Source organism: Oryctolagus cuniculus, chromosome 13 (genome assembly GCF_051225735.1).
Source record: "Oryctolagus cuniculus isolate XC-2025 breed Fujian yellow rabbit chromosome 13, ASM5122573v1, whole genome shotgun sequence".
Taxonomy (NCBI): Eukaryota; Metazoa; Chordata; class Mammalia; order Lagomorpha; family Leporidae; genus Oryctolagus; species Oryctolagus cuniculus.
The window spans coordinates 91059007-91086999 of record NC_142879.1 but is presented as its reverse complement, the minus strand read 5'-3'; the positions used below and the strand labels follow the sequence as shown (position 1 = coordinate 91086999).

Below are 27993 nucleotides of genomic sequence, written 5' to 3'. Positions count from 1 at the left end.
TATGGGATATGGACAGGACTTTGTAATATAAAGTACTAGGTGAGGCCAGCACTGTGGCACAGCAGGTAAAGTACCGCCTGCAGTGCCGGCATCCCATATGGGTGCCGATTTGAGTCCCAGCTGCTCCACTTCCAATCTGGCTCTCTGCTATGGCCTGGGAAAGCAGTAGAAAATGACCAAATTCCTTGGGCCCCTGCACCCTGCATGGGAGACCCGGAGGAAGCTCCTGTCTCCTGGCTTCAGATTGGCACAGCTCCAGCCATTGAAGCCAGTTGGGAAGTGAACCAGCAAATGACTCTCTCTCTCTCTCTCTGCCTCTCCTCCTCTCTCTGTGTAACTCTGGCTTTCAAATAAAAAATCTTTTTTTAAAAAAGTACTGCACAGCTTCCAAGGTGTGTTTCCAAGACTGCTACATTCCTATCCACATGTGCTTTGTTTTCCTTAGGCCCCTGGTAACACACAGAGGCTAATTTCCAACTTCCTAAGCTAACATTCCTCCCTCAAGAGAAGTTACCCGTCATCTTATGGGGGTAGAGTAGGTGAAGGTCTAATTTGTGTATCTTCTAAAAGATGACATATGGAGGTACTGCTGCTTATGGATGTTCTTCTGTTGCTCTCTGTCCTATGCTGTTTGAGGTTGGCTCTGGTAAAGATTGTCCTGCATGGCCCAGAGGACTTGTCATATCATCCAGTGGGGTAGGCTGGAAGCCCTATCCCATGACCATCTGGAGCCGAATGGCTTTCATTCTGTTGGAGGCAAAACCAACAAGAGCATTGAAGACACGTGACCCAAAGAGCAGCAGTAAGGGCATGGAAGCTTTAGTGCCAAGGAAGGGCAACAGCCAGTATTCCCATGACCGGATGTTAGGTGAAAAATCCCAGCTTTGATCAGCCTGGTCCTGGAATTACGTGGCCTTCCCCAAGAAAGGATGGCCATGTACCTGTGCAGTCTGATTCACCTGAAGGCAACATTCTTCCTGGAGCGTGGCACAGAAACCCCCTTGGGCAGCAGTTAGCACATCTAGGGTCTGCCTGTTTTGAAGGACTGAGTTTAGCCACCCTAGCACAGGGGCCCTCGTCATGACAGCTTTTAACTGGGCAAAGGCTGTGTTTGGTTCTTTCTCCCAAAGGAGGGGGCCCTGCTCTGGTTTGCTCTTGAGAGCCTGATGCAGAACCTGATCCAGGAGCTTCGCTCTGTCTCTCTAATATCTAGGGATCTACAACCCAATAATCTGAGAAATGCTGGAACTTTCTTAAGGGCTGTAGGAATAGGAATTTGCTCTGTGGCTTGTATCCTCTCTGGGGCTAGTCTTCTCTCCCCAGGGGTGAGGACAGTCCCTAAATAATTAACTTCCTGGAGGACTAGGTGTGCTTTCTCCTTGGATACCCAGTAGCCACATCCTGCTAGGAAGTCTTTCTGACCTCCAGGACTTGTCCTGGAAGTGACAAGCAGTGGCCCTGGCCACTGTGGGAGCTTAGTTACTATTATAGCTTAGTGTAGAAGTACAGCTTCTAAAACAGGAATAAGTTTCAAGCATCTCGATGGTGCTGGGCTGCTCTGGGCTTGACCTTTCCCAGCCAGACACAGTACAATGGAGATGATAAACCTGGTGCAATGGCACCTGATTTTCCTTGTTCCCAAGAAAGGACCTAAGTGGAATGGGTTGCCTGTTGCTCATCTGACAGCATGGTGCTTCCCTCCAGATGCTTGGCAAAATAAACCGATTAGGGTTACTTTGTTTCACCCTGTTCCTAGTTCTGCTACTGATCACCTTAAAGAGCTTCCTGGTATTTACCAAGTTTTCCTGTTATTGTTAGTGTTTGTTACTAAGAGTTAATGAGTAAGTCCTAGCAGCTCTGAGATCTCGGGGTAAAGAAGCTAAATAGTTTTGTGCATACCTTGCTTTGCTCTGATAAATTTAAGGAGTTTTAAACTAAGTGTTAAGTTTTGATGATACTGTATCTGTACTTGGATGATGTTAATGATTACCCCATTGTAGTTCAGTAAAAATGAAGAGCAAGAGAAAAAATATAGACTAGGGGTACAAAGGATAAAGGGCTATCTACCCCTGAGAAGATAGCACTGAACTAAAACTAGATGCTTGAGCCAACAGGGGAGGGAAGGGCATTCTAGTGAGAGAAACATGCAAGGGTACTGCAGTAGGATGTGGGTTTTTGAAATTCTTCCAATGTCAAGTGCAGTGGTGGGAATAGCATAGGGACAAAAAAAAAAAAAAGCCAGAAAGAATTTTTTTAAATGTATTGCTATATTTATTTGCAAAGAAAAGCAATACAGGAGAGACAAAGAGCTGTTCCATCTGTGGATTCAGGTTCACTCCCCAAAGAAGGCAGGGCCACGTGAAGCCAGGAACTGCTTCCTCGGCTCCCACGTGGGTGGCAGGGGCCCAAGTATTTGGGCCATCCTCTGCTGCCTTAGCAGGCGCATTAGCAGGAAGGAGTAGCTGGGACTCAAACTGGCACTCCCATATGGGGTGCCAGCATTGCATTGTGCGTGTAGCATTAATCCACTGCCCCTGCCCCAGCCAGCCAGAATTAAATAACAAAGCATCTGGCAAAGGAATTTAGCAAATAACCCACGGTCATTTTACACGACCAAGATCTTGCAGGTCTGCCTTTACTTAATTGTGTTGGACACACAGGTGGAGTAAGGCTACACAGATTGGAGTAGGGCTACAGAGGCCAGGAGACGCTCCCCTTCCCCCCCAAACGGGCTGTGCAGTGACCCAGGAAGAGGTAAGGAGGGCAGAGTCAGCGCGAATGTGAGAGCTACAGTTCCGGGCATGGTAGGGTGGAGGTCAGCGTGAAGCAGGACCAAGGGCTAGGGCTCTTCTTTTTTACCTTACGGGACAGAGGCGGTAGGAAGACAGGCGTCCTAAAGGGAAACGTGGATTCAGCCTTTAGAAAGAGGATTCTTAGGAGTCTGCAGGCTGCGCAGGAGGGAGTGTGCACTAGGGAGCGGCTGGGGGTCTAGAATTTGGGGTTTGGATCTGGGTTTGCGCGGACGAGACTGTACAGGGTTGTATGGGGAAATGGCAAACCTAGAGAAAAACAAATGGAACATTTCAAGTGAAACCAGAGTCAACTTCACGGTATTTCTCCTCCCAAAGAATGGACTCTAAAATATCTTCCATTTCCCGAGACGCTCAAGAACCACCAGCGTGGGGAAAAGCTTTACGTTCAGGTGCAGGACCAGTGCCACCTAGAGCAGCCGAGAAAGCTCTTAGCTTTTCACTTCCACGCACCTGCAAGGTCGAAAACCCCCCAGCTTGGGATCGCGCGTAAGGGGCCCCCACCTTCTTTTCTACGGACTTAGCGAAACGGCGCCTCGGCGCTAAGCTTGACGTCATCACCGCGCGCCAGCCCATCTCCGTCTACGCCGTCGCGCCGCGCCGCGCCGCCCCGGACGTCATCACTAGGCGCCCCTCCCGCCTCGGGTGTTCAATTTTCAGTCGCAAGTCTTGCTCGTGTTCTACGACTGGAACTTCCTCGGGCCATGTTCCCGGCCGTTCCTTCTCCGCGGACCCCGGGTCCTGGGTCCCGAAGGGGCCCGCCGGCTGGAGTCGGGGCGGGTTCCACGCCCCGAACGGCCAGCCGGCGAGGTCTGTCTCTGGGCTCTGCGGTCAGCTCTCCCGCTCTCTTCTCTCCCGTAGGCCGGCGGAGCTCGCTGAGCTCGCGGTAGGTGGTCGCCCCGGGTTGGTTCCAGCGATTGGTAGGCTTCAGGTCGCGGTGGGCCCGTGAGGTGGGGGTTCTGGAAACCTTGGGCACTAGCAGCAGCCGAGGGTCGGGGGAAGTGGGCTGAATAGACCTTCTCGCGGCTTATTTTAGTGTCACGTGATTAACTTCATACGTTCGGGGAAAACTGGGGTTGGCTTTCAAAAAGTTTCAGTTTATATGACATTTAGCATAAATGGGTCCATTTTGGTTTGTCTGTGTGTTGAGGGCCAGCTCAGGCGAAGTCCAAAACCATGGTTCCCGTAATTTTCATTTAACAGTTTCTACTTAATGCTAAGGGTATTAGCGCTACTCACTATTACTATAATTCTGGCTTTCCAGTCTTATTTGAGAGTTACAGACAGAGAGGGAGAAACAGAGAGAGGTCTTCCATGGCTACGATGGCCAGAGCTGGGCCAGTCTAAAGCCAGGAGCTTTTTCCAGGGAGATTTTGGGTCATGTACTGCTTTCCCAGGCTGTAGCAGAGAGTTGGATCGGAAGAGCAGCCAGGACTCAAACGAGCACCCTATAGGATGCCGGCACTGCAGGCAGAGGCTTAGCCTACTGTGCCTCAGTGCTGGCCCCATTCTGTGTGATCTTGACATAGCAGTTCAGGAAGCCATTAGTTTGTTCATTAAAGTTCTAGAATTTCTTACCCAGTCCAGTGGTAGATTGTAGTTCCAGAAATTGACATTTGAGTCCTTTTGTAAATCTCTTTAAAGAAAAAGTAATATTGGACTGTGGCTCTTTGTAGATGCTTCAAAACCACTCTCTGTCTATGACAAATACTTAGAACAGCCATGACTGGAAATAGGACAGTTCATTATAACCAGCCATTTACAAAATGTAGTTCTTCCTATGATATTCATAAAAACCAGAGTTCAGACTGATAACACTAGATTTATAGGAATCTCATATAATTTTTGGAATACTCAAGTCAATAGGGTATCATAAATATAGCTTAAAGTTTAGCAGCACTTACAGTTTGGTAATGCTTCTAATGTAATTTAACATACAAGTATATCCCTTGTGACTTTGCAGAGATCCAACTGGAAAATCCCAAATTCAAGGTCAAAATCAAAAAGACTCCAGTTGGAGTTTTATTTGGGCATGTTTGTCAAAAATGTTAGAAGATTTAAAACATTTAATTAGATATGATTTTAGTGCTCTGTTTTATCAAGATGATGAAAGATTTTAAAGGCAAATACATTTTGCCTTTCATGACTGTGAACAGAAACTGTACTCATGAAGAAGACTCACACTTTTCTTAAATGGAGAAGCTGAGAGAAGCTTAAGGATCTGATGCCCAGTTTTCTAAGTCCTGAAAAATTTTTTTTATGGAAAAATACATTTAAATACACAGTATACATAAGCCAGTGGTGTTTGTTTTTAAATATTAATTTATTTGAAAAGCAGAGTCAGGGAGGGAGGGAGAGAAAGAGATCTTCCATTCACCGATTCACTCCCCAAAATGGCCACAACAGCCAGAGCTAGGCTGCTCCAAAGCCATGAGCCAGAGTTTCTTCCAGGTCTCTCACATGGGTGCAGGGACTCATATGGGCCATGCTCTGCTGCTTTCCCAGACACATTAACAGGGAGCTGGATTGGAAGTGGAACAGCCGGAACTCGAACCAGCACCCATATAGGATGTCGGGGTCGCAGACGGCAGCTTTACCACCACAACACCGGCCCCAATCCAATGGTTTTTTTTCCACGGTTGCACTTCATGTTGTGTATCAAGATACCTCTGTTGTGTAAATCTAGATAAAAATTAGGATAATGATCCATTGTATGTGATAAATGAAATAGTATGGTTTCTTTCCTTAGAGGAACGCCTACACGAATATTCCCACAGCACTCCATATCTGAGACTGTGAACTACGATGTCAAGACCTTTGGATCTTCTCTCCCTGTCAAAGTCATGGAAGCCCTAACGTTGGCTGAAGGTAGGCATCGTCTTTCCACTCGCCTCTGTTAGCAATTCTGATTGGAGCCCAGATCTGCCATGGAGATGGGCATTTGTGCTTCCTCTGATATACCTACACTTAAGCGAATAGAAATGGCTAGCTGTCTAGTGTTTCAACTGTAATTGAGATACGTAATGAATTTGAGAAGCAGTATGAGTTCATTGTGGCACAGTCACATTCAGTCTTAAGTGGCTTTAGGAACTGTATATGAATAGTTAGTCCAATTTGAAAAGTTGATCAGGTATATGAAGTTTAGTTTTTTAAAAAAAAGGAGTGCCATGCGTTACTTGGCAGTACAGTCAAGTCCTACCTCCATTTCTGGATCCTGTGTAGTACCTGAGAGGCTGTGTACACAAATTCATGAGGTTACCACTGTGATGTGCCTTCAAAAGGTTCTGTTGGCAGAGAAATAGTGTGGCAGTTGGAAGATGCAAAGAATACAAGCTTAGAAAAGCAGCATTAAGGGCCAATAGTGGCAAAATGGGGTAAGCCAACACTTGCGGCACTGGCATCCAGTATCAGATTGTGAGTCCTGGCTACTCCACTTCCTGTCTGCTCCCTGCTAAGTGACCAGGGAAGGCAGTGAAAGAGGACCCAAGTGCTTGCATTTCTGCTATCCACGTGAAAAGACCCAGATGGGGCTCCTGGCTCCTGGCTCCTGGCTCCTGCCTGGTCCACACTTGATTGTTAGGGGAATTTAGGGAGTGGATCTGCTGATGGAGCATTTTGCTCTCTTTCCATTTCTGTCACTCTGCCTTGCAGATAAAGAAAAACAACTTGAAGGTTCAGGAATTCGGCAACAGAGTAACAACAAAATTCAGTGTCCTCAGCATCTGCCTAAGTAATTTCTATTAAGGAATCATTTGCAGATTTTTGTTATTTTCTGGAACAGTGTTTTTCATTGTGGTGACTAAAAAGTAGTTTAGTGGTTCATGGCCAGCATTTAAAAAAAATAGTAAATGGAATAAAATGCAAAATATCAGAGTGAATCTCCAGTAAAACTATTTATACCGTGAATAATAGTTTTGAAAAAGTTTAAAATACTTTGTTCTAGAGGAAGGAATATTTCTCACCAACTTGAACTTTTACATTTTTGCCCATAAGTCCTTGGGGCTTTTGTTTCCAGACAACTAAACTGCTAACCTCTGTCACACATTGTTCTGTTTTAAATAAGTAAATAAAGATACATATATATTTCAGTTTCAATGTGATTAAAGTTTCCATCAAAAATGTGATTAAGGGGCTGGCACTGTGGCATAGCAGGTTAAGCCATGGCCTGCAATGCGGGTGTCCCATCTGGGCACTGATGTGAGTCCTGGCTGCTCCACTTCCGATCCCACTCCCTACTAATGTGCCTGGGAAAGCAGTGGAAGATGGCCCAAGTCTGGAACCCTGCACCACGTGGGAGACTGGAACAAGCTGTTGGCTCCTGGCTTTGGCCTGGCACAATTCTGGCCATAGTGACCGTTTAGGGAATGAACCGGCAGATGGAAGATTTTTCTGTATTCTCCTCTCTCTCTTTTATTCTATCTTTCAAACAAATCTTTTTTTTTTAAGTGATTAAACCTTTTAACCTACTCCTGGTCCATGCCATCCGACTATGTTAGTAACAAATAATAAGTACCTAGACTCAAATCTAGAAATTCAGAGGAGCAAGTCTCTTTAAAAGTAAGGATGTGTAAACTGAAGAGGTGTGTGAACCTAAGAATTCTTCCCTGCATGGGAAAACTACAAAGTTCTGTGTTAAGTCAAGCCCTTAAAGACTCTCCCTTCAAGGATCTAGAGCTACTGCAGTGCTTTCAGGAAAAAATGAAATTACTGAGTAGATGTTCCAGTTCCACTAAAAGCCTTGACATGTTGACACGATTTGATATTTTAGCTTGTACATTACTGATTTCTTCTGTTTTGTAACCCCTCTCCTCCACCATTCTGCCTTTAAGCAAACAGAAATCTCAAATTAACTAAATTCCTAGCGCTGTTAACATGTTTATGAAGGTTTACTACCAGACATGGCAATAGGTTAATTTAGTTTTTGTCATTTAATAGAGAATGTATTTTGTATATCTCATAGTGAAGTAATTTATTATACCTTTAAGCAACACCTTTTTGAAAATGAGGTTCTTTTTGAGGAACATGATTTTTCTTTGAAATGTTTAATGTAAGTGAGAAGTTATTTGTGTTCCTTGGTTAAAAATTATGCACATTGCTAATTTTCTTATAGAGGGTGAAATAATCTGTTTATAATAAAAATGAAAGAATTTTTTTCAGATGTGTTATTCATTTGTTATATAAACTGCTTATATTGCTATAACAAACTTAGAATGCCACGGTATAGCAGCCTAAAATACTGGGAAAAATAATTTTTTTATGATATTTATGATGTTATTAGAGATAAACATCAAGAATCAGTAATCTGAAAGGAAAACCTGAGAATTAACAAATCATAGTCTAAAGAGACACAGAACGTTATCTGATTATATGAAATTGAAATACTAATTTCCCCATGTATAGAGAAAAAAAAAAACAATTTCCCAGAGGAAGAACAAATATAACTTAGTTTGCTATGAAACTCATGCTTGCTTCCCCACAAAGGGAACTGAAATTGAACAGAAAGTGTGGTGGTGCTTTTGGTGACCCTGTAAGGAGGTGGGCTTGAGACTCCCCAGGCACTGCTACAGGCCTCCTGCCCAGAGGGAGGATGGCGGAGGCTGTGATTTATGAGTCAGAAATGAAAGAATGTTAAACCTAAGCCCAAGATACAATTTTTGCCTTTAGATATATTTCTAAAGTGGCTATCAAAGTTAAGTAGAGGCCGGCGCCGCGGCTCACTAGGCTAATCCTCCACCTAGCGGTGCCGGCACACCGGGTTCTAGTCCCGGTCGGGGCGCCGGATTCTGTCCTGGTTGCCCCTCTTCCAGGCCAGCTCTCTGCTGTGGCCCGGGAGTGCAGTGGAGGATGGCCCAGGTGCTTGGGCCCTGCACCCCATGGGATACCAGGAAAAGCACCTGGCTCCTGGCTCCTGCCATCAGATCAGCGCGGTGCGCCGGCTGCAGCGCGCCGGCTGCAGCGCGCCGGCCGCGGCGGCCATTGGAGGGTGAACCAACGGCAAAGGAAGACCTTTCTCTCTGTCTGTCTCTCTCTCACTGTCCACTCTGCCTGTCCAAAAAAAAAAAAGTTAAGTAGAGAACTTTGTTATCTGTTTTGGTGTTTTGTTAAGTTTTGAATATTCAAAAGTAGTTTTTGCTGTGAATAATATTTGCTGTGTATGACAGTTACCTTTTTTGGCGAAGCACGTGATAGTAAAGGTTTTGGTATATGGGTCCGGCGCTGTGGTGTAGCAGGTCAAGTTGCGGCCTGCAGCACTAGCATCTCATATGGGTGCGAGTCCCAACTGCTCCACTTTCAGTCCAGCTCCCTGTCAGTGTACCTGAGAAGGCAGTGGAAGATGGCCCAAGTCCCTGGGCTCCTACCACTCACATGGGAGACCTGGAAGAAACGCTTGGTTCCAGGCTTCAGCCCAGCCCAGCCCTGGTCTTTGTGGCCATTTCTGAAGTGAACCAGTGGATGAAGATCTCTCTGTCTCTCTTTCTCTCTCTCTGTAACTCTGCCTTTCAAATTAATAAATAAATCTTAAAAAAAATTTTTTTTTTGATATAAAGAATTTTTTTTTTTGACAGGCAGAGTGGACAGTGAGACAGACAGAAAGGCCTTCCTTTCGCCGTTGGTTCACCCTCCAATGGCCGGTGCACCGCGCTGATCCGAAGCCAGGAGCCAGGTGCTTATCCTGGTATCCCATGGGTTGCAGGGCCCAAGCACTTGGGCTGTCCTCCACTGCACTCCCGGGCCACAGCAGAGAGCTGGCCTGGAAGAGGGGCAACTGGGACAGAATCCGGCACCCCGACCGGGACTAGAACTCGGTGTGCCGGCGCTGCAAGGCGGAGGATTAGCCTATTGAGCCGCGGCGCCAGCCAATATAAAGAAATTTTAACAGCTTGACCTATTGACACTTTAAACCCCTCTTTTTTTTCTTTAGTTGATGATCAGCTGAGTGTTCATGTTGATGAAAGTGGATGGGCTTGTCTGGTCTGCAAAGAGAAACTGATTATTTGGAAGATTTCTCTGTCACCTATTACTAAGGTAACGATTCTTGAGAGAGCTTGAAGGAGATAGAAGAGAGGGCTATCAATTGGTCTTACCTTTGACCTTCATTTTCTAGTCAGTAAAGGGTAGTAATGTGCTTCAGGCTTTATGGGCTAGGATTTCCGTAGTAGTATGAAATGCCAAGCATGTATACACATTTGTGTATTAAAGAAAAGGCTTTCTTCCCATTAGTAATTTTTAAACATCATTTATATTTAATAAAATCAGAGACATATTTTTTAATGAACATAATGCAAATCATTTTGCTGACTGAAATCTAAGACTAAATGCCATCCATAGAAGCTAATGAACTGTGAGTTTGCTTACTTCTGGAAAGAGAGAACTATGTTTTGTTGATTCTACTAAATAATCCTTAACAAACCAGGAAAAATGATACCGATCGCTGGCTCAGTTTAGAGTTGTCAGCTTCCCACAGGGTTCTCATTTGTGTGTCTTCCGTGGCCTCTTTCCGTTTTGTCACAGCTTAGGCACATTCTCTTGCACCACATGTTGCTCACTGTGGTGGTGGTGTTCCTTTGGGACTTGGGATTCCTGCTTACCCACACTCATCTGCTGGCCTCAGTGCTACTGTTGCCTAGGAAGGGAGAATTGTAGTGAGCAGTAGGTGAAGGAGCTGTTCTGAGGACATGCTGTGTCAGCAGAGGGATCCTGATGTGGGACTGGGACTCTTAAGATAATTTTCTGGTCAACATAGTATAATTACTCTCTGGGCAGACAAACATCAGACAAATCTAGACTAGGCCAGGAAAGTTCCATAAGAAGCCTAAACACGTCTCTTAACATTGGCTATCTTAGCTCGGGAGTGGATTGGATTGACATTGATCTGTTCTGGGTTCTAGCTCTTCCGTTTTCCCCATTCTGTATCATCAGACACTTTGTTGAAAAATTAATGAAAGCCTGATGAAAAAGAGACGTGAGGAGAAAGAATATTTATAAAATGGTGCTTCCAGCAATGTATGTAGAGGCTGAGAAAGGATGCCTGTTCAAATATTATATTTGTGGGTGTGTATTTTGCCTGGAGGTTGGGATGTTCCCATCCTGTGTTGGAGTACCTAGGCTTGAGTTCCATCTCTGGCACACAATTCCAGTTTCCTGCTGATGCACACCCTGGTAGGCGGCAGGGCATAGACCAATGGTTGGGGTTCCTGCTGCTGATGTCGGAGATCTCAATTGAGTTTCTGGCTCCTAGCTTTGGCCTGTCCTCACCTGGCCAAGCCCCTGCCACTGGGAGTTTGGGGGGGCAAACTGGCAGATGGGAGCTGTCTGTCTGCCTCTGTTTCTCAAATAAAATCAATAATAAATATTTTAGAAGTTGGATTTGATATGAAAGGTTTTCTGTTTGGGTTTTTCCTACAGTTATCTATTTGCAAAGAACTGCAGCTGCCACCTAGTGATTTCAACTGGAGTGCAGACTTGGTGGCTCTGTCTTATTCTACCACCCCCGGGGAAGCACATTCTACTCAGGTAGGTGACTGAAACTTTTGAAATAAAAAATTCTGAAAATAAGGGTATTCTAGGGACTGGCACCATGGCTCACTTGGTTAATCCTCCACCTGTGGCACTGGCATCCCATATGGGCGCCGGGGTCTAGTCCCGGTTGCTCCTCTTCCAGTCCAGCTCTCTGCTGTGGCCCAGGAGGGCAGTGGAGGATGGCCCAAGTGCTTGGGCCTCTGCACCCGCATGGGAGACCAGGAAGAAGCACCTGGCTCCTGGCTTTGGATCAGCACAGCGCCGGCCATAGCGGCCATTTGGGGAGTGAACCAACGGAAGGAAGACCTGTCTCTCTCTTACTGTCTATAACTCTGTCAAATAAAAAATAAATAAATAAAAATAAGGATATTCTAAAGTTGGAGGAATCATCCCACCTGATTTGGAAACATAAAACTGCAGAAATCAAGACACTAAGCAAAGAGATAGACAGTGGAGCAGGACAGAGGATACAGTTACAGACCCACACAACAGTGCCTATTTGATCTTTGACACAGATGTGAAAATAATTCAGTGAAGAAAAGATGGTCTTTTCAGTACATGGTGTTGGAACAGTTGTTCATCCATAGTTTTATTTTTATTTTATTTTTTAAATGTTTATTTATTTATTTGAAAGGCACAGTTACAAAGGGAGAAAAGGAGAGGCAGAAAGAGAGAGAGGTCTTTAATCCCCAGTTGACTGCAACGGCCAGAGCTGGGCCGATCTGGAGCCAGGAGCCAGGAACTTCCTCCAGGTCTTCTCACATGAGTGCAGGGGCCCAAGGACTCGGGCCATCTTCCACTGCTTTCCTAGGCCATAGCAGAGCGCTGGATCAGAAGTAGAGCAAGTGGTGCCCATATGGGATCCCGACACTGCAGGCAGAGGCTTTACCCTCTACGCCACAGTGCCGGCCCCCCACCCATAGTTTTGAAAAATGAGTTTTCTCCTAAACCTCATGCTGTATACAAAGATCAAATTAAAATGGATCATAGATCTGATTGTAAAATGTGAAACTGTAAAACTTTTAGAGAGGGGCCGATGCTGTGGCATAGTGGATAAAGCTGCTGCCCGCAGTGCTGGCATCCCATATGGGTGCCAGTTCCACTCCCAGCTGCTCCATTTCCAAGCCAGCTCTCTGCTGTGGCCTGAGAAAGCGGTGGAAGATGGCCCAAGTCCATGGGCCCCTGCACTCATGTGGGAGATCCAGAGGAAGCTCCTCGCTTCTGGCTTCAGATCAGCTTAGCTCTGGCTGTTGCGGCCATCTGGGTAGTGAGCCAGTATATGGTAAACTTCTCTCTCTCTCTTCCCCTCTGTCTCTCTGTAACTCTGCATCTTTAAAAAAAAAAAAAAAAAAAAAGGAGGAAAGGAAGGAAAGAAAGAAAGAAACATAGAAAATTTTCATGACATGAGATTAAGCCAAAAGTTCTTGGAAATCATAAACACATGATCCATACAAGGATAAAATTGACAAAAAGTAATACTAATATTAAAGTAAGATCAAAACTTAAAGCTTTGTTCTTCCAAAGACAAGGAAATGAAGACACAAGTTACAGACTAGGAGACAATATTTGTAAGTCATATACCCAACAGAAAGCATGTATTGAGAATGTAAAAAGAACTGCCAAGCTTACTAAAAAAACAGGGCGTGGGCACCTGCATAGACACTTGACCACAGAGGCCATAGGATGGCAAATAGGCACCTGAAGAGTCGTTTACCATCGTGGACATCAGAGAAGGTCAGATTAGATCGACAGTGACCACTGCAGATCTGGTAGAACAGCTGAAATAAGAAATCCTGACACTGCTGGGTGCTGGCAAGGGTATGGAGCAACTATAACTCATATACTGCTGATGCAGAGTGACAGCCACATGTTCTTCATTTTCTTGTACAGAGGCACTTAGTATATGACTGGAAAATTCCATTCCCTGCATCCCTGCCTTTAACTTAGAGACATGAATACTGTAGCAGCTTTTCTTGTGACAGCCAAAGCTGGAAGGAGCCAAGATGCCCTTTAGCAGATGACTGGTTCATCATTCATAAACTGTGGTTCATCATTTAATGGGGTACTACTGAATAGTAAAATGAGATTGATGGTTGCATCTCAAAGACGTATTGATATAAGCCATTGCCAGTGGTTACATTCTGTGAGATTTTATTCTGCAATTTTACTGTGTGCTAACTGTAAAACTTTTTAAGTAGTTACTTCTGATTTTTTTAATTGTGTAGTAAATTTATCCTGGTTTCTTTATATCCATGCCATCAGACTCCCAGTTTTTGAGTCCTTTTAATAAGATCTCTGACTGTGTTACTTGCTTGTTTTAGGCTGTTGCTGTCATGGTTGCCACCAGAGAAGGATCCATCCGTTATTGGCCAAGCCTGGCTGGGGAAGACACCTACACAGAAACTTCTGTAGATTTGGGAGGTGATAAGACTTACAATTTCCTAAAAGCAGTGCAGGTATGGTGGATATTGCTTATATTGATTGGAAAATTGTATTTTGACTTGGAAGTGAGATTTGAATGAATACAAATCTAGGGATTTGAACAGATCATTCAGACCAGGGATCCATCAAAAAAAGTTAAGGAAAAAGAATGTAAGGATCTTAAACACTAAGACAAAGGAGATTCTTCACGTAGGACTCTCAGCTAGCAGTGTTGGGTGGTAGTCAGTGGGGTTCATTTCTTTTTTTTTTTTTTTTTTTTTTTTTTATTTTTTGACAGGCAGAGTGGACAGTGAGAGAGAGAGACAGAGAGAGAAAGGTCTTCCTTTGCCGTTGGTTCACCCTCCAATGGCCGCCGCTGCAGCCGGCGCACCGCGCTGATCCGATGGCAGGAGCCAGGATCCAGGTGCTTTTCCTGGTCTCCCATGGGGTGCAGGGCCCAAGCACCTGGGCCATCCTCCACTGCACTCCCTGGCCATAGCAGAGAGCTGGCCTGGAAGAGGGGCAACCGGGACAGAATCCGGCGCCCCGACCGGGACTAGAACCCGGTGTGCCGGCGCCGCAAGGTGGAGGATTAGCCTATTGAGCCACGGCGCCGGCCTTGTGGGGTTCATTTCTTACAGAGACATTTTGTGAAGTAGCTTGAACCTCTGAGGCACTGTGAAGAATGTTTTTCTAATATCTACTCTGTGGGTTTACCAAAGAAATAAAATCTCATACTTAATTTGTTGTACATGCAATATTGTGAGCCTATAACTTAAAAGTCAGAATTTAAAAATATATGGTGAACTTTTTTCTGCTACAAAAACTTTTCATTTTGAATGGATGGACTCCTGAGTAGAATTATGTTAATAAAATAATATTGCTCTTTTTTATTATTCTTTAGATTTATTTAAGGTGAAGATAATTTTTCTCTGTATCAAAGCATTTTTGTTACTCTGTCCTATTGTTAGATGCATAACTGAACTAATCTCATGATGTTGTTCACAGGGAGGAAGTTTTATTTTGTCCTCATCGGGAAGCCAACTAATTCGGTTGATCCCTGAAAGCTCAGGAAAGATTCATCAGCATATTCTGCCTCAGGGGCAAGGCATGCTCTCAGGCATTGGGCGAAGAGTTTCTTCTCTCTTTGGAATTTTGTCTCCTAGTAGTGATCTCATAGTAAGTTTATAAAGTAACTGCTTTCATACTTAATTCTTTGTGAAATTGGTTAGGTTGAAAGTTTCTTATGAAGTTGGCATTGCACCATATGAATAATGGTACACACAAAATAAAACCTTTGATTTTCTTCAGTGAACCATTTTTTTTATGATGATAAATCAGTTCATACTAACCCTCTCTTTACACTGTAACATTAATACCCTCACTTCAGACACATCATCTTATAAGTACTTTTTTTTTATTAAAACAATTATGTAAGATTTTTTTTTTTTAAGATTTATTTATTTATTTGAAAGAGTTACACAGAGAGAGAACAGGCAGAGAGAGAGAGAGAGGTCTTCCATCCGATGGTTCACTCCTCAACTGGCCACAACAGCTGGAGCTGCGCTGATCCAAAGCCAGGAGCCAGGAGCTTCTTCCAGGTCTCCCACATGAGTGTAGGGGCCCAAGGTCTTGGGCCATCTTCTGCTGCTTTCCCAGGCCATAGCAGAGAGCTGGATCGCAAGTGGAGCAGCTGGGTCTCGAACCGGTGACCATATGGGATGCCACTGCTTCAGGCCAGGATGTTAACCCGCTGCACCACAGCACCAGCCCCAATATGTAAGATTTTACATATGTTTCTTAAGGATTCATTTGACCCTTTAGACATAATCAGAAGTCTGTCTCCACTTTTGGCTATCTGTGTGGATGACTTCAGTCTCGTTCTGTTGCTGTACTGCTGCCCCATCCTCCAGGACAGCGAAGGGGGGTGCTACGAACCAACATTTATGGGGTATCTGCTCACTGCCAGCTGCTCTGTATTTGTTATATCATGTAATCATTATGACGACTTGTAGAACATTCCTTACAATGCAGATATGGGGAAACAGCTTTGGTAAAGTTCAGGTTGTACCACTATCGAGTGGCACAGCTTTAGAGTCATAATGAGGCCTGTCTGAATTTGAAGCATTTTTTTTATTGTGCTTTCTCTCACATTTCAAGAAGCTTATCCTTGCCTGCTTCATTGAATGTTCTTTGAACCTAAAACTTAAAGTGTCCAGAGACGTGTATCATATTCTTTCCTATTGACTGTACCCTCAACCTACAAAACTCATGCCTCCTTTGACCTGTTTCTGTTAATGTCACCATAACTTTTTCCATGAGGCATGCATAAGACCTTGATTGTTTTGGGGCTTCCTTCTCCTTTTAACAGGTACTGTAATTTTAACTTCTGTTGGCTCTTATTGCTATCCCCCTTTTTCTATTCCTTCTTAGGCCCTAACTTACACTCCTAGCAAATTTCACTTAAGATCCTGAGTCCAGTCCAGTTTACCCATTGGCTTTCCCTGCCCCATCAGTGGCTATGGTTAGGGTGATTGAAGACAGGGTTTTATTTAAAAATCATATATACCCTGCTTGTAAACATACACACACACACATCTGTGCTTTATACTTAGAAGGCAGAAATACACACCCAAGTATAACTAATTACATGACCATCAGATTTATTTGATCCCAGCTCTGTGTTCGAAAGCCATCGATAATATTTCCGTTATTAGTTTTACAAACTTGCATTCAAGGCTGTCTGCTATATATCCCTGAATTTTCACTCTTACAATTTAAAGAAGCCCCCCCCCCCTTTTTTTTTTACAATCTACATTCCAATTTAACAGGACTGCTGCTTGTTGCCTGAGAACTATGACTTTCCCATCTCCCAACTCTGGTCTTTCCTGGGCCTTCTGCCTTTGTACTTTTGCCTGAGGAAATCCCACCTTGCTTTCAAGGTCTAATTTAGCATCACTCCTTCCTTTGATTATTCTGCTGGAATTACTGAACAAATAGTATAAAATTCATAAAATATGCATTTCAGAAAAACTGCTTATTAATTTAAGAATTTACCCTAGAAACCTCTTTCTTCTCTCCATACAGCTTTCCAGTGTTCTTTGGGATAGAGAGAGATCAAGTTTTTATAGCCTGACAAGTTCAAATATCAGTAAATGGGAATTAGATGATTTTTCAGAAAAACAAGCACATAGCTGGGATATAAATAGAGCCCTGAAGGAGAACATTACTGATGCTATTTGGGTAAGGAATAATAATATTCATATCTGTAGTTTTCATTTATGGTTATATAATAATGCTGACTCCTATTGTTCAATCTGTAGACATATTAGAACCTACTGACTTATTTGCTTACTGATTTTTTAAATGTGTATATAATTCATTGAACAACTCTCTGAGCTACCATGGATGAGGTACTTTACTAGGGACTGGAGATGCAAAGGTAAAAAATGATTCCTATACTCAAGAAGCTTAAGTTCTTGATGTTTTCATTTAGGGATCTGAAAGTAACTATGAAGCTATTAAAGAAGGGGTCAACATTCGGTACTTGGACTTAAAGCAAACCTGGTAAGCGAATAATTTGTCATAATGAATATAGATAATAGTTTGGAAAAGTTGTTAATGTTTATTGTAAAATGACGAGCAGTCTTGCTGTCTGTTCTTCTAAAGCTTATATTCTCATACTATTTGTTAAGTGTTAGTAGTGGTCTTGCTGTGCTTTGTGTAGTGGTACAAGTTCATTTGGGAAATGGAAACATTTCTCAACCTTAAATGGCATATTCCTACCTTAATTATCTCTCTAGTTAGAGCTGCTTTTCTGCTCTCAAACCTGGAGTTTCTCAGTCTTCACTGCCAGCAGATGCCTGCGAGCCTGTCCATTGCTGCGTTTGGGCACCTCATGCTGTGATCTTCTTTCATTGGGCATGTCAGGCACACTTCTCCCCGCTCTCTTTCTGTTGCTGAAGGAGCCATGGTAGGCCTATATACTTTGTGGCTGTGCTGAGTACAGGGAGGATGCAGTAAGGTTTCATCTCAAAGTACAAGTTTGAACTCTGTCAAGGTTTATTCTCAGAGTGAATTTCTTAGAAACAGTGCTGTAAGCAAGGTTTCAGACTCCAAGTTAGTCTGCTAAAGCTAATATCCCATGTTGTTGTCTGGGTGTAACAGTCATAGGGAACTTAACAGCTGTTTGTGGCATGACTTCTGTAAGAAAGTCCAAAATATATGAGCAGCAATCTTTAAAAACCTTCAGAAGTAGAAAAGTTACCTTCATGTGTTTTAGAGTAGTTTTTAGTGTGTTCTTATTACCTGGTTTTGTTGTTGTTGTTGTAGTTGTTGTTTTGAAGATTTTATTTATTCATTTGAGAGGCAGAGTTACAGACAGTGAGAGGGAGAGACAGAGAGAAAGGTCTTCCCTCCGTTGGTTCACTCCCCAAATGGCTGCAACGGCCATAGCTCGCCCATATAAAGCCAGGAGCTTCTCTACGTCTCCCACTCGGGTGCAGGGGCCCAAGCACCTGGCCCATCCTCCACTGCTTTCTCAGGCCATAACAGAGAGCTGGATTGGACGAAGAACAGCTGGGACTAGAACTGGCACCCATATGGGATGCCGGCCCTATGTTTTTGTTTTTGTTTTTTTTTTAAGATTTATTTTATTTGGAAGGCAGAGTTACAGAGAGGCAGAAGCAAAGAGAGATATTCCATCTGCTTGTTCACTCCTCAGATGGCCCCAGTGGTTGGAGCTGGGCTGATCAGGAGCCAGGAGCTGCTTCCAGGTGTCCCACCTGAGTGCAGGGGCCCAAGGACTTGGGCTTTGATCCACTGCCTTCCCAGGCACATTAGCAGGGAGCCGGATCAGAAGTAGAGCAGCTGGGACTCAAACCAGTGCCCATATGGGATGCCAGCACAGCAGGTGGCGGCTTTGCCTGCTATACCACAGCACAGGCCCTACCTGTTTTTGTTTAGTAGAACAAATTCTACTTGTTCCTTGAAGGGATACTGTAGCTGTTAAAATGCTGTGTGATTTTTCTCTCTTAGGCTATTGGAGCTATTATTAGGCTCCTTCTTTTATAATCTCTGAAAACCTAAAATCTGTCAAAGATGTAGATAATATGTATTTAAAATTTTTAAAAAGATTCACTTATTTGAAAAGCAGAGTTAGAAATGGGGAGTGACAGAGAGAGCTCTTTGATCCGTGAGTTCATTCCCCAAGTGGCTGCAACAACCAGGTGGCAGGGCTAAGGCAAGCTGAAGCTCGGAGCTTCATCCGGGTCCCCTACATGGGTTGCAGGGGCCCAAATGTTTGGGTCATCTTCCACTGCTTTTCCCTGATCATGAGCAGGACGCTGAATTGGGTTGCTGGTGACTCATGTGGCAGCTTTACCCACTGTGCCACAATGCCAGCCTTTTATTTATTTAAAATTTTTTTAAAAAGATTTATTTGAAAGAGTTACAGAGAGAGAGATCTTCCATCTGCTGGTTCACTCACCCCATGGCCTCAGTGGCCAGTGCTGGGCCAGGCTAAAGTCAGGAGCTTCTTCAGGTCTCCCACCTGGTGGCAGGGCCTCAAATACTTAGGCCATTTTCTGCTGCTTTTCCCAGGCCATGATCAGGGAGCTGGATCAGAAGTGAAACAGCCAGAACACGAACCAGCATTAATATGGGATGCTGGTGTCAATATTTAATTACCATAAGCATTTTAACTAAATAGAGTCTACCAGTTCTCATTTGTCCAAGCAAAACTGTTGGAAATTGAAGACTCCTGCTAGGACATAGCCCACTGTGGGCATATAATGGCCATGACTTTTTCCTGTAGCTTTCAGATTTGGAGCACATTCAGGACTGACTGTACTGGGCGTGACCCAGGGCTCCTTGCCTTTAGGTTGTCATGCTAATGGGATTCTCATTCTTCTTAACTTTACTCCTGATCTTTTCACAGCCAGCTGTCACTCATACCCTCAAGGTCTAGTGATTAGACCTGTCTCCACTATTTCATGAATGAATGGGTTCCTTCTGTTTAAACACCATGCTTGTCTTTATTGATACTCATTGATTTGTTGCTCATTTTGTCCAGAGCAACAACCTGGGCTTATATTTTCAGTGAGTAAGCTTATAACATTTTAACTAGATTATTACTGATACAAGGCTCAGATATCTTCTTTACTTTTGATGTAAAGCTTTGATTTTTTTATCTTAGGCAGACCCTTGTAAAAGTTTATTAAATTTTTACTGATGTGAAAAACTTATCTTTCTATCATCTTTATGAAATAGCTTTGTGTTTTCTCAAACATGAAGTTTTCTTTTTTTTCTTTAACAAACTGTGAAGTAAAACTGGTCTTAGCACCACAACCTAAGTAATCCTTTATGGTAGACATCTCCATGTTCAGTAGCACTCTCAAACAATGTTAAATCTTTTTTCTTTTTTTTTTTTTAAGATTTAATTATTTGAAAGAGATAGAGCTCTTCAATCCACCAGCTCACCTCCCAGATGGCCGCAATAGCTGGATCTGGGCCAGGCCAGAGCCAAGCGGCAGGAGTTTCTTCGGAGTTTTCCACATGGGTAGCAGGAGCCAAAGCACTTGGGCCATTCTCCACTGCTTTTCCCAGGCCATCAGCGGGAAGCTGGATTGGAAGTGGAGCAGCCAGAACATGAACCAGCACCCATATGGAATTTCCCTGCCATGCTGCAATGCTGGCCCCCAATCTTCGAATCTTTAATTTCAGTGCAGAGCCTGACTGGAGATAGAGCTGACTGTTAACCACCCTGCTTGAAACAGAGAGGAAACTGTCAAGGCTACATTCCCTTGAGTCCTCTCTCAAGCCTTTCTTGTGTGTAAACTTTTTATATGTTGTCTATAAACTGCAGGACATTGTCAGTATGTCACAGATTTGAGCCAAAATTCTTGAATTCCTTTGGTATGTAAGTGGAAGTGGTGTTAGATTGCTAGATTTGAAGTGTCATGTCATTCAGTTACTTTGTTTCTTATTTTTGTCAGTAGAGGGTGCTGGCTGTCCTGTTAATGTTTCTGAGAATGAATGAAGGCCGCTAATAAAGCAGCTAGATGTTGAAAGGTTGAGACTAAAGAGCATTTCACTCTGTTCAGGGCAACACCCTTGATGGTCTAAGGAGAATGCAGGCTTTAAGATGCAGGATGGTTTGTCGTCACATACACAGCAGCTTGAAGCTTGAAGCTTCTATAACTGACGGTTAAAATTTTAAATGAAATGTTTTTCCTGTGGACAGAGGAAACTTCAAAGCACTGATTATAGAGCTTGGCTTGGCAAACCTTTCCTGGAAAGGGCCCAAAAGAAACTAATTTAGGCTTTGGGTGCTGTGTAGTCTTTGTTGCAACTACTCTGCTCTACCAGGATGATCCATGAAAGACCTGGCTGCCTTCCAGGGCCAGGCTTCCTTTACAAAAGCTGGCCTGGGTTTGATTTGGCCTGAGGACTGTATTTTGCCAATCACTGAATTAGATTATTAAATAGTTTTTTTTTTTTTATTTGAAAGGTAGAGTAACAGAGAAAGACATCTCCCATCCACTGATGCACTCCCCAGATGGCTGCAACAGCCAGGATTGAACCATGCAAAACCAGGAGCCAGGAACTCCATCTGGGTCTCCCATGTGGGTGGCAGGGGCCCAGATACTTGGGCCATTATCCTCTGCCTTCCAAGGCACCACATTAGTAAGGAGCTGGATTGGGAGCAGAGCAGCCAAGACTGAAATTGGTGCTCTGATTTGGAATTGCCAGCATTGCAGGCAGCAGCTTACTCTGCACCAAAGCACTCGCCCCTGGATGATTTGTTGACCTGTGCCTTACCCCAGTTTTTTTTTTTTTTTTTTTTTTTTTAATCAGGTTTATTGAATCATGATTTTTGTACGATAATTTTTATCTACTTCAGATACTAGTTCTCTGGTTTTTGACAAATGCATCCAGTTGTTTTACCACAATCAAGGTACGGGATAATTCCACTACGCTCAGAAATTACCTGTGCCCTAGCACAACCTTTGCTCTGTTTTCTTTCTTTCACTATTGTTTTGCCTTTATCAGAACACCATATAAATGGAATCACATTACATAAATACATTCATATATATACACAGACTTTTGAGTCTGGTTTCTTCCTCTTCACGTAGGCATGTAACATTGATTAAGTAATTTCTTCCTTTTTACTACTGCTGAATAGTATTCCATAGTATGGATGTATTAAGGTTTGTTTATTTCTTCAGCACCTGAAAGCTACTGGGCTATAGAAACTAGAAAGTTTTAGAAAATTAAGAATGAAGCCACTGTAAACATTTACACAGCAGGTTTTTCTGTGAATGTGGTGTTTTCTCTGGATAGATATCTGGCAGTGAGGCTGCCAGGCTGTATAAGCAATGTTATTAGAAGCTGTTTTCCAGAGTCTGAATCTTTTTTTTCCCCTTGATTAGTGATGGGCTCCTGATTTTGGCAGCAGCGTGGCACCCAGCAGACAGTCCCTGTCTCATCTACTACTCTCTTGTAACAGTAGAAGATAATGGATACCAAATGTCAGATGTGGTTACTGTGGAAGTCACTCAGTATAATCCACCTTTTCAGGTAAGAGTCTGTCAGTAGGTTAAATCATGCAGTGGCCATAACACATTGGGTTTTTTTCTAGCCATTGCAGAGTCACATTCTTTTTTTTTGTTTTGTTTTGTTTTTGTTTGTTTGTTTTGTTTTGTTTTGTTTTTGACAGGCAGAGTGGACAGTGAGAGAGACAGAGAGAAAGGTCTTCCTTTGCCGTTGGTTCACCCTCCAATGGCCGCCGCGGCCAGCGTGCCGCGGCCAGCGCACCGCACTGATCCGATGGCAGGAGCCAGGTGCTTTTCCTGGTATCCCATGGGGTGCAGGGCCCAAGCACCTGGGCCATCCTCCACTGCATTCCCTGGCCACAGCAGAGAGCTGGCCTGGAAGAGGGGCAACCGGGACAGAATCCGGCACCCCGACCGGGACTAGAACCCTGTGTGCTGGCGCCGCAAGGCGGAGGATTAGCCTAGTGAGCCGCAGCGCCGGCCAGAGTCACATTCTTTAAGAGATTGATCTATAGGGCTTAGAACTATTTTGAATAGCCTGTTTACACAGTTTTTCTCTTTTTGCTGCCTTATACTTTGTTCCTTTGCTCAACCTTAACTCAAGAGAGATGAGAATGGAAGCCATCAGCAGCAGGCAGTTTCTTTCTTCTCCTCTACTGCTGTGAGGGGTTATCATTTCCTTATTTTAAAAATATATATTTATTTGAAAAGCAGAGAGAGAGAGACAGCTACACAGACATGGAGAGATTGTCCATCCACTGACTTACTCCCCAAGTGCCCACAATAGCCAGGACTGGGCTAAACCAAGGCAAGAAGCCCAGAACTTAGTCTTGTCTCCCACATGAGAGAAAGGGACCCAAGTGGTTGAGCCACCACCTGTTGTCTCCCAGGTTGCGCATTAGCAGGAAGTTGGCATGAAACGCAGAAGCAAGACTTGAGCCAGGCACTCTGATATGGGATGTGGGTGTCCCAACAGCAGCTTAACTGCTGTGCCAAACATTGGGCCCCATTTCTCTATTGTTCAGTACACAGACAACACTGATGATGAACTGCAGTGTCAAATTAAGAAAAAAACTTGATACGAATTAGAGTTCAATTTTGGGCCATATATGATGAATGTGCATAGAGTCCAAAAATTTTTGCAGCAAAGTGAATTTATCTTTTAATTCCATTTTCCACAAACTTTTAAAGTACCTTGTATTACAAAAAAAGTCTCCTCATGAGGCCGGCGCCATGGCTCACTTGGTTAATCCTCTGCCTGTGGCGCCAGCATCCCATATGGGCGCCGGGTTCTAGTCCTGGTTGCTCCTCTTCCAGGCCAGCTCTCTGCTGTGGCCCAGGAGGGCAGTATAGGATGGCCCAAGTGCTTGGGCCCTGCACCCGCATGGCAGACCAAGAAGAAGCTCCTGGCTTCGGATCAGCACAGCGCCAGCCATAGCGGCCATTTGGGGAGTGAACCAACGGAAGGAAGATCTTTCTCTCTGTCTCTCTCACTGTCTATAACTCTACCTGTAAAAAATATAAGAAGAAGAAAAAGGAAAAACAAAAACAGTCTCCTCTGTTAAAAAAAAAATTATATTTCTAGGTAACAGTGCTATAGTCACTGAAGTTCTCCAGAGGTAGAGAACCTTTTCTCCACCAAGGGTCATTTGCATATTTATAACATCGTTCATGGACCATACAAAGTTAGCAGCTTAGGGGCTGGTGTTGAGGCACAGCGGGTAAGCCTCCACCCGTGATGCCGGCATCCCATATGGGTGCTGATTTGAGTACTGGTTCTTCACTTCCAATCCAGCTTGCTGCTAATGCACCTGGGAAAGTGGCAGAAGTTGGCCCGAGTTCTTGGGCCCCTGCACCCATATAGGAGTCTCCAATGAATCTTCTGGTTTCTGCCTTTGGCCTGGCCCAGCCCTGGTCATCAGTCATTTGGGAAGTAAACCAACAGATAAAACATTGATCTCTCTCTGTCTCTCCATTTTCCTCTGTAACTCTGTCTTTCAAATAAATACATCTGGGGCCAGGCGCTGTGGTGCAGCCGATTAATGCCCTGGCCTGAAGCGCCGGCATCCCATATGGGTGCCGTTTCTAGTCCCTGCTGCTCCTCTTCCAATCCAGCTCTCTGCTATAGCCTGGGAAAGCAGTGGAAGATGGCCCAAGTCCTTGGGCCCCTGCACCCACGTGGAAGACCCAGAGGAAGCTCTTGGCTCCTGGCTTTATATTGGCACAGCTCCAGCCATTGTGGCCATCTGGGAATTGAACCAGTGGATGGAAGACCTCTCTCTCTGTCTCTACCTCTCTGTAACTCTGTCTTTCAAATAAATACAATAAATTTTAAAAAATAATAATAAATAAATACATCTTTAAAACAAAAAGTTATCAGTTTGAAGACTAGCCTGCTATCACTTGAATTTTAAGTGCCACCTGCAGTTTCCTTGACAGGGCCAGACCAAGTGATATTACTGAACTTGTGTAGCCTGCAGCCCAGATGTTCCCCACCTTGTATGAAAAGGCAGGCTCTCTAATTTTAGGCTTATTAGTGACAGTTAAATATACTGTTTAGTAACTATGAAGTTCATGAGAAAAAACCTTATTTTTTTCAAACTAAATATTATCTAATTTTGTCAAAGTCTTATTTTTTTTAAAGATGTATTTATTTGAAAGGCATAGTTACAGAGACAGAGGAAGATAGATCTTCGATCCTCTGGTTCACTCCCAAAATGGCTGCAACAACAGCCAGAGCTGGGCTGATCCAGAGCCAAGAGCCAGAAGCTTCCAGGTCTCCCACGTGGGTGCCACGGACCAAGCACTTGGGCCATCCTCTGCTGTTTTCCCAGGCCGTTAGCAGAAAGTTAGATCCAAGTGAAGCAGCCAGGACTCAAACCAACAGCTACATAGAATGCCTGCGCTACAGACAGCAGTTTAACCTGCTGTGCCACAGCAAAATTCTAATTCTTTTTTTTCTTTTAAAGATTTATTTTATTTATTTGAAAGAGTTAGAGAGCAGAGAGACTAATTCTTTTTTTTTTTTTTTTTTTTTTTTTTTTTTTTTTTTTTTTTTTTTTTTTTTGACAGGCAGAGTGGACAGTGAGAGAGACAGAGAGAAAGGTCTTCCTTTTCCTTTGGTTCACCCCCCAGTGGCCGCTGCGGCCGGCACACCACGCTGATCCGAAGCCAGGAGCCAAGTGCTTCTCCTGGTCTCCCATGCAGGTGCAGGGCCCAAGCACCTGGGCCATCCTCCACTGCACTCCCGGGCCACAACAGAGAGCTGGCCTGGAAGAGGGGCACCTGGGACAGAATCCGGCGCCCCTATCGGGACTAGAACCTGGTGTGCCAGCGCCGTAGGCAGAGTATTAGCCTATTGAGCCGCGGCACCAGCCGAGACTAATTCTTAATATGACTTTTTTTTTCTTTACAAGTAGAGTTATAGAGAGAGTTTTTCAATTCAAATGAAAATAAACCTTGACATATTTTCTCGGATTATGTAAAAAAAAAAAAAAAAAACAAGCTCATTGGTGTTAGAAAAAATTTTTAAAGCATGCAGAGTGGTACAAAGAAAACAAGTTTGAGAGTAAAAGAAAAATCTTAGTATCCCACTTTTAATGTTTTGTTTTAAGAATTATTTTTCAATGCCAAATAGTTATCATTTTAAGCACTATGTTGATATCATTTAGGAGGCCCGCACTGTGGCATGGTTGATTAACCCTCCCTCTGCAGCACTGGCATCCCATATGTCCACCAGTTTAAATTGAGTAATTTATAAACAGCAGACTTGCTCACAGCTCTGCAGGCTTGAAAGGCTCCAACAGAGGTTGGCGCTGCAGCGTAGAAGGCTAAGCCTCTACCTGTAGTGCTCACATCCCATATGGGCTTCAGTTCCAGTCCCAGGTGCCACCATTTTTAATCTGGCTCCCTGCTAATGCATCTGGAAAAGCAGCAGTAGATGGCCTAAGTGCGCGGGCCCCACACCCACATGGGAGACCTGGATGAAGCTTCTGGCTCCTGGTTTTGGCCTGGCCCAACCCCAGCTATTGTAGCCATTTAGGGAGTGAACCAGCAGATGGAATATTTCTCTCTCACCCTCTTTCTCCTTCTCTTCCTCTCCCTCTTCCTTTCTTCCCTCCTTCCTTCCTTCCCTCCCTCCCTCTTTCTCCATCCCTCCCACCTCTTACTCTCTCCCTCTCTCCTTCTCCATCTTTCTCTGTCTCTTTTTTGTATCTCTGTCTTTCAAATAGATGAGTCTTTTAAAAAAAAAAAAAAAGTTCCAGCAGCTGTGATGTCAGTTAGGGCCCATGCCTCAGAGGGGACCTCCGTGCTGCATCTGCACGTGGCAGAAGGGACACACAGGTGCCAGCAATTCTCTTTTATAAGGAACACTGATCCCATTCACAAGGATAGAGCCCTCACGACTTCCTGGAGTCCGTGCTTCTGAATGCCAGCAGTGTGGGGTTAGTTTCAGTGTATGGATTTTGCAGGGACATTCAAGCCACACCAATGTTTATACATTTACTCTATCCTAGTTTGTAAGTCATCTTATGGATAGTGTTTAGGGTTAAGTGAGCCAGTGATACAGAATTTTATTATTTTTGTGAGATAATGTTATACAAAACTGTGGTAAAATCATAAAAGTATTTTCGTTTCCATTCTCATTCAATGTAATCTTAAATTTAACTTTCAGTCTGAAGACATGATTATGTGTCGGTTGGTGGTCCCCAACTTTTCAAACCAGACTGCGTATCTGTACACTGAAAGTGCTGTCTATGTGTGCTCCACAGGAACTGGGAAATTTTCTCTTCCTCGGGAGAAAATTGCCTTTAATACGCAAGGTACAGTAGCAGTTGAAGAAGGCATGATTTGTGAGCTTGTTAGTTGCTCTTAGTAGTTCTTGCTATCTTTCCGTAAGTGTTGTTTCGACGTGATACTTCCAAGTGTTACCAAGACATCTAACATCACATCTATGGCAGCTGAAGTCAGAGCCCTACTAAAGAAAGTTAACATTTTTTCCTCAGTGATAGAGATCAAGAAGAAAAGAACTGAAGCTGAGAGATGTACTTGCTTATTCCTTTTTAGTAAGAGTGACTAATTCTGAGCTGCTATTCTTTAAGTTGGTATGTCTGAATCCCTGGGTAAGAAGAATCCCAGATGCTAGATTCAGGCAGCAGGTTTAGGATGAGGTGCAGGGGGTGGGTATGGCTGGCCAGGAGTGGAAAAAAGTCAGATTTTCTAATCTAAAAGAACTGGGCAGATGAAAGATGACAGAATGCAGATGAAACCACAGGGTGGAGCGTGGGCCTTCTAGTCAGAAGATGAGAGCCTTGACATAGTAAGTAGGTTGTTAGTAAGGCACTTACTCTCCCATCCACTGGCTGACCCAATATAGAAAGACAGAATTGAGCGGGGGGGCTCCGTGAGATTAAAAAACCCATGCATATGCAGAAAGAATTTTCTCTCTGTATTCACTGCAGTCTTGCAAAGCTGGTTTTTACTGCTGTTAAAGCAGAAGGACACACAGCCTGCTTCAAGTAGCAGCAGGCTCTTGACATTGGATTCTGGGGTTAAACAGCTGAATTCAGAGTAGGAGTAATATTGTAAAGGAAAAATGTGGTCTTAATATATCTTCAAGATGATTTTTTGCTTAGGGTGGTGGATTTCAGAGAGCATTTTTGTCGTGGTTTCATGTATTTGTT

At 43.8% G+C, this 27993-nt stretch overlaps 1 protein-coding gene across 6 annotated transcripts in view; it reads left to right on the top strand.

Moving 5' to 3' along the window:
* Nucleotides 1–3074: 3074 nt before the first annotated feature.
* NUP133 (nucleoporin 133) overlaps nucleotides 3075–27993 on the top strand; it is a 64807-nt gene continuing 39888 nt past the window's right edge. For 3 of the 6 annotated variants that reach the window (XR_016219156.1, XR_016219154.1, XR_016219155.1), the window contains exons 1-10: nucleotides 3075–3696; nucleotides 5560–5678; nucleotides 9733–9836; nucleotides 11217–11324; nucleotides 13652–13786; nucleotides 14760–14930; nucleotides 16839–16994; nucleotides 17248–17318; nucleotides 22187–22334; nucleotides 26985–27132. Coding sequence is in view for 2 of the 6 variants with exons in the window: in XM_070055881.2 (XP_069911982.1) it covers nucleotides 3515–3696; nucleotides 5560–5678; nucleotides 9733–9836; nucleotides 11217–11324; nucleotides 13652–13786; nucleotides 14760–14930; nucleotides 16839–16994; nucleotides 17248–17318; nucleotides 22187–22334; nucleotides 26985–27132 (1342 nt within the window). In the remaining 4 variants the exon portion in view is untranslated. The remainder of the gene's footprint in view (nucleotides 3697–5559; nucleotides 5679–9732; nucleotides 9837–11216; nucleotides 11325–13651; nucleotides 13787–14759; nucleotides 14931–16838; nucleotides 16995–17247; nucleotides 17319–22186; nucleotides 22335–26984; nucleotides 27133–27993) is intronic. The other 3 variants (XR_011381648.2, XM_070055881.2, XM_002722893.6) reach the window with 2 other exon arrangements.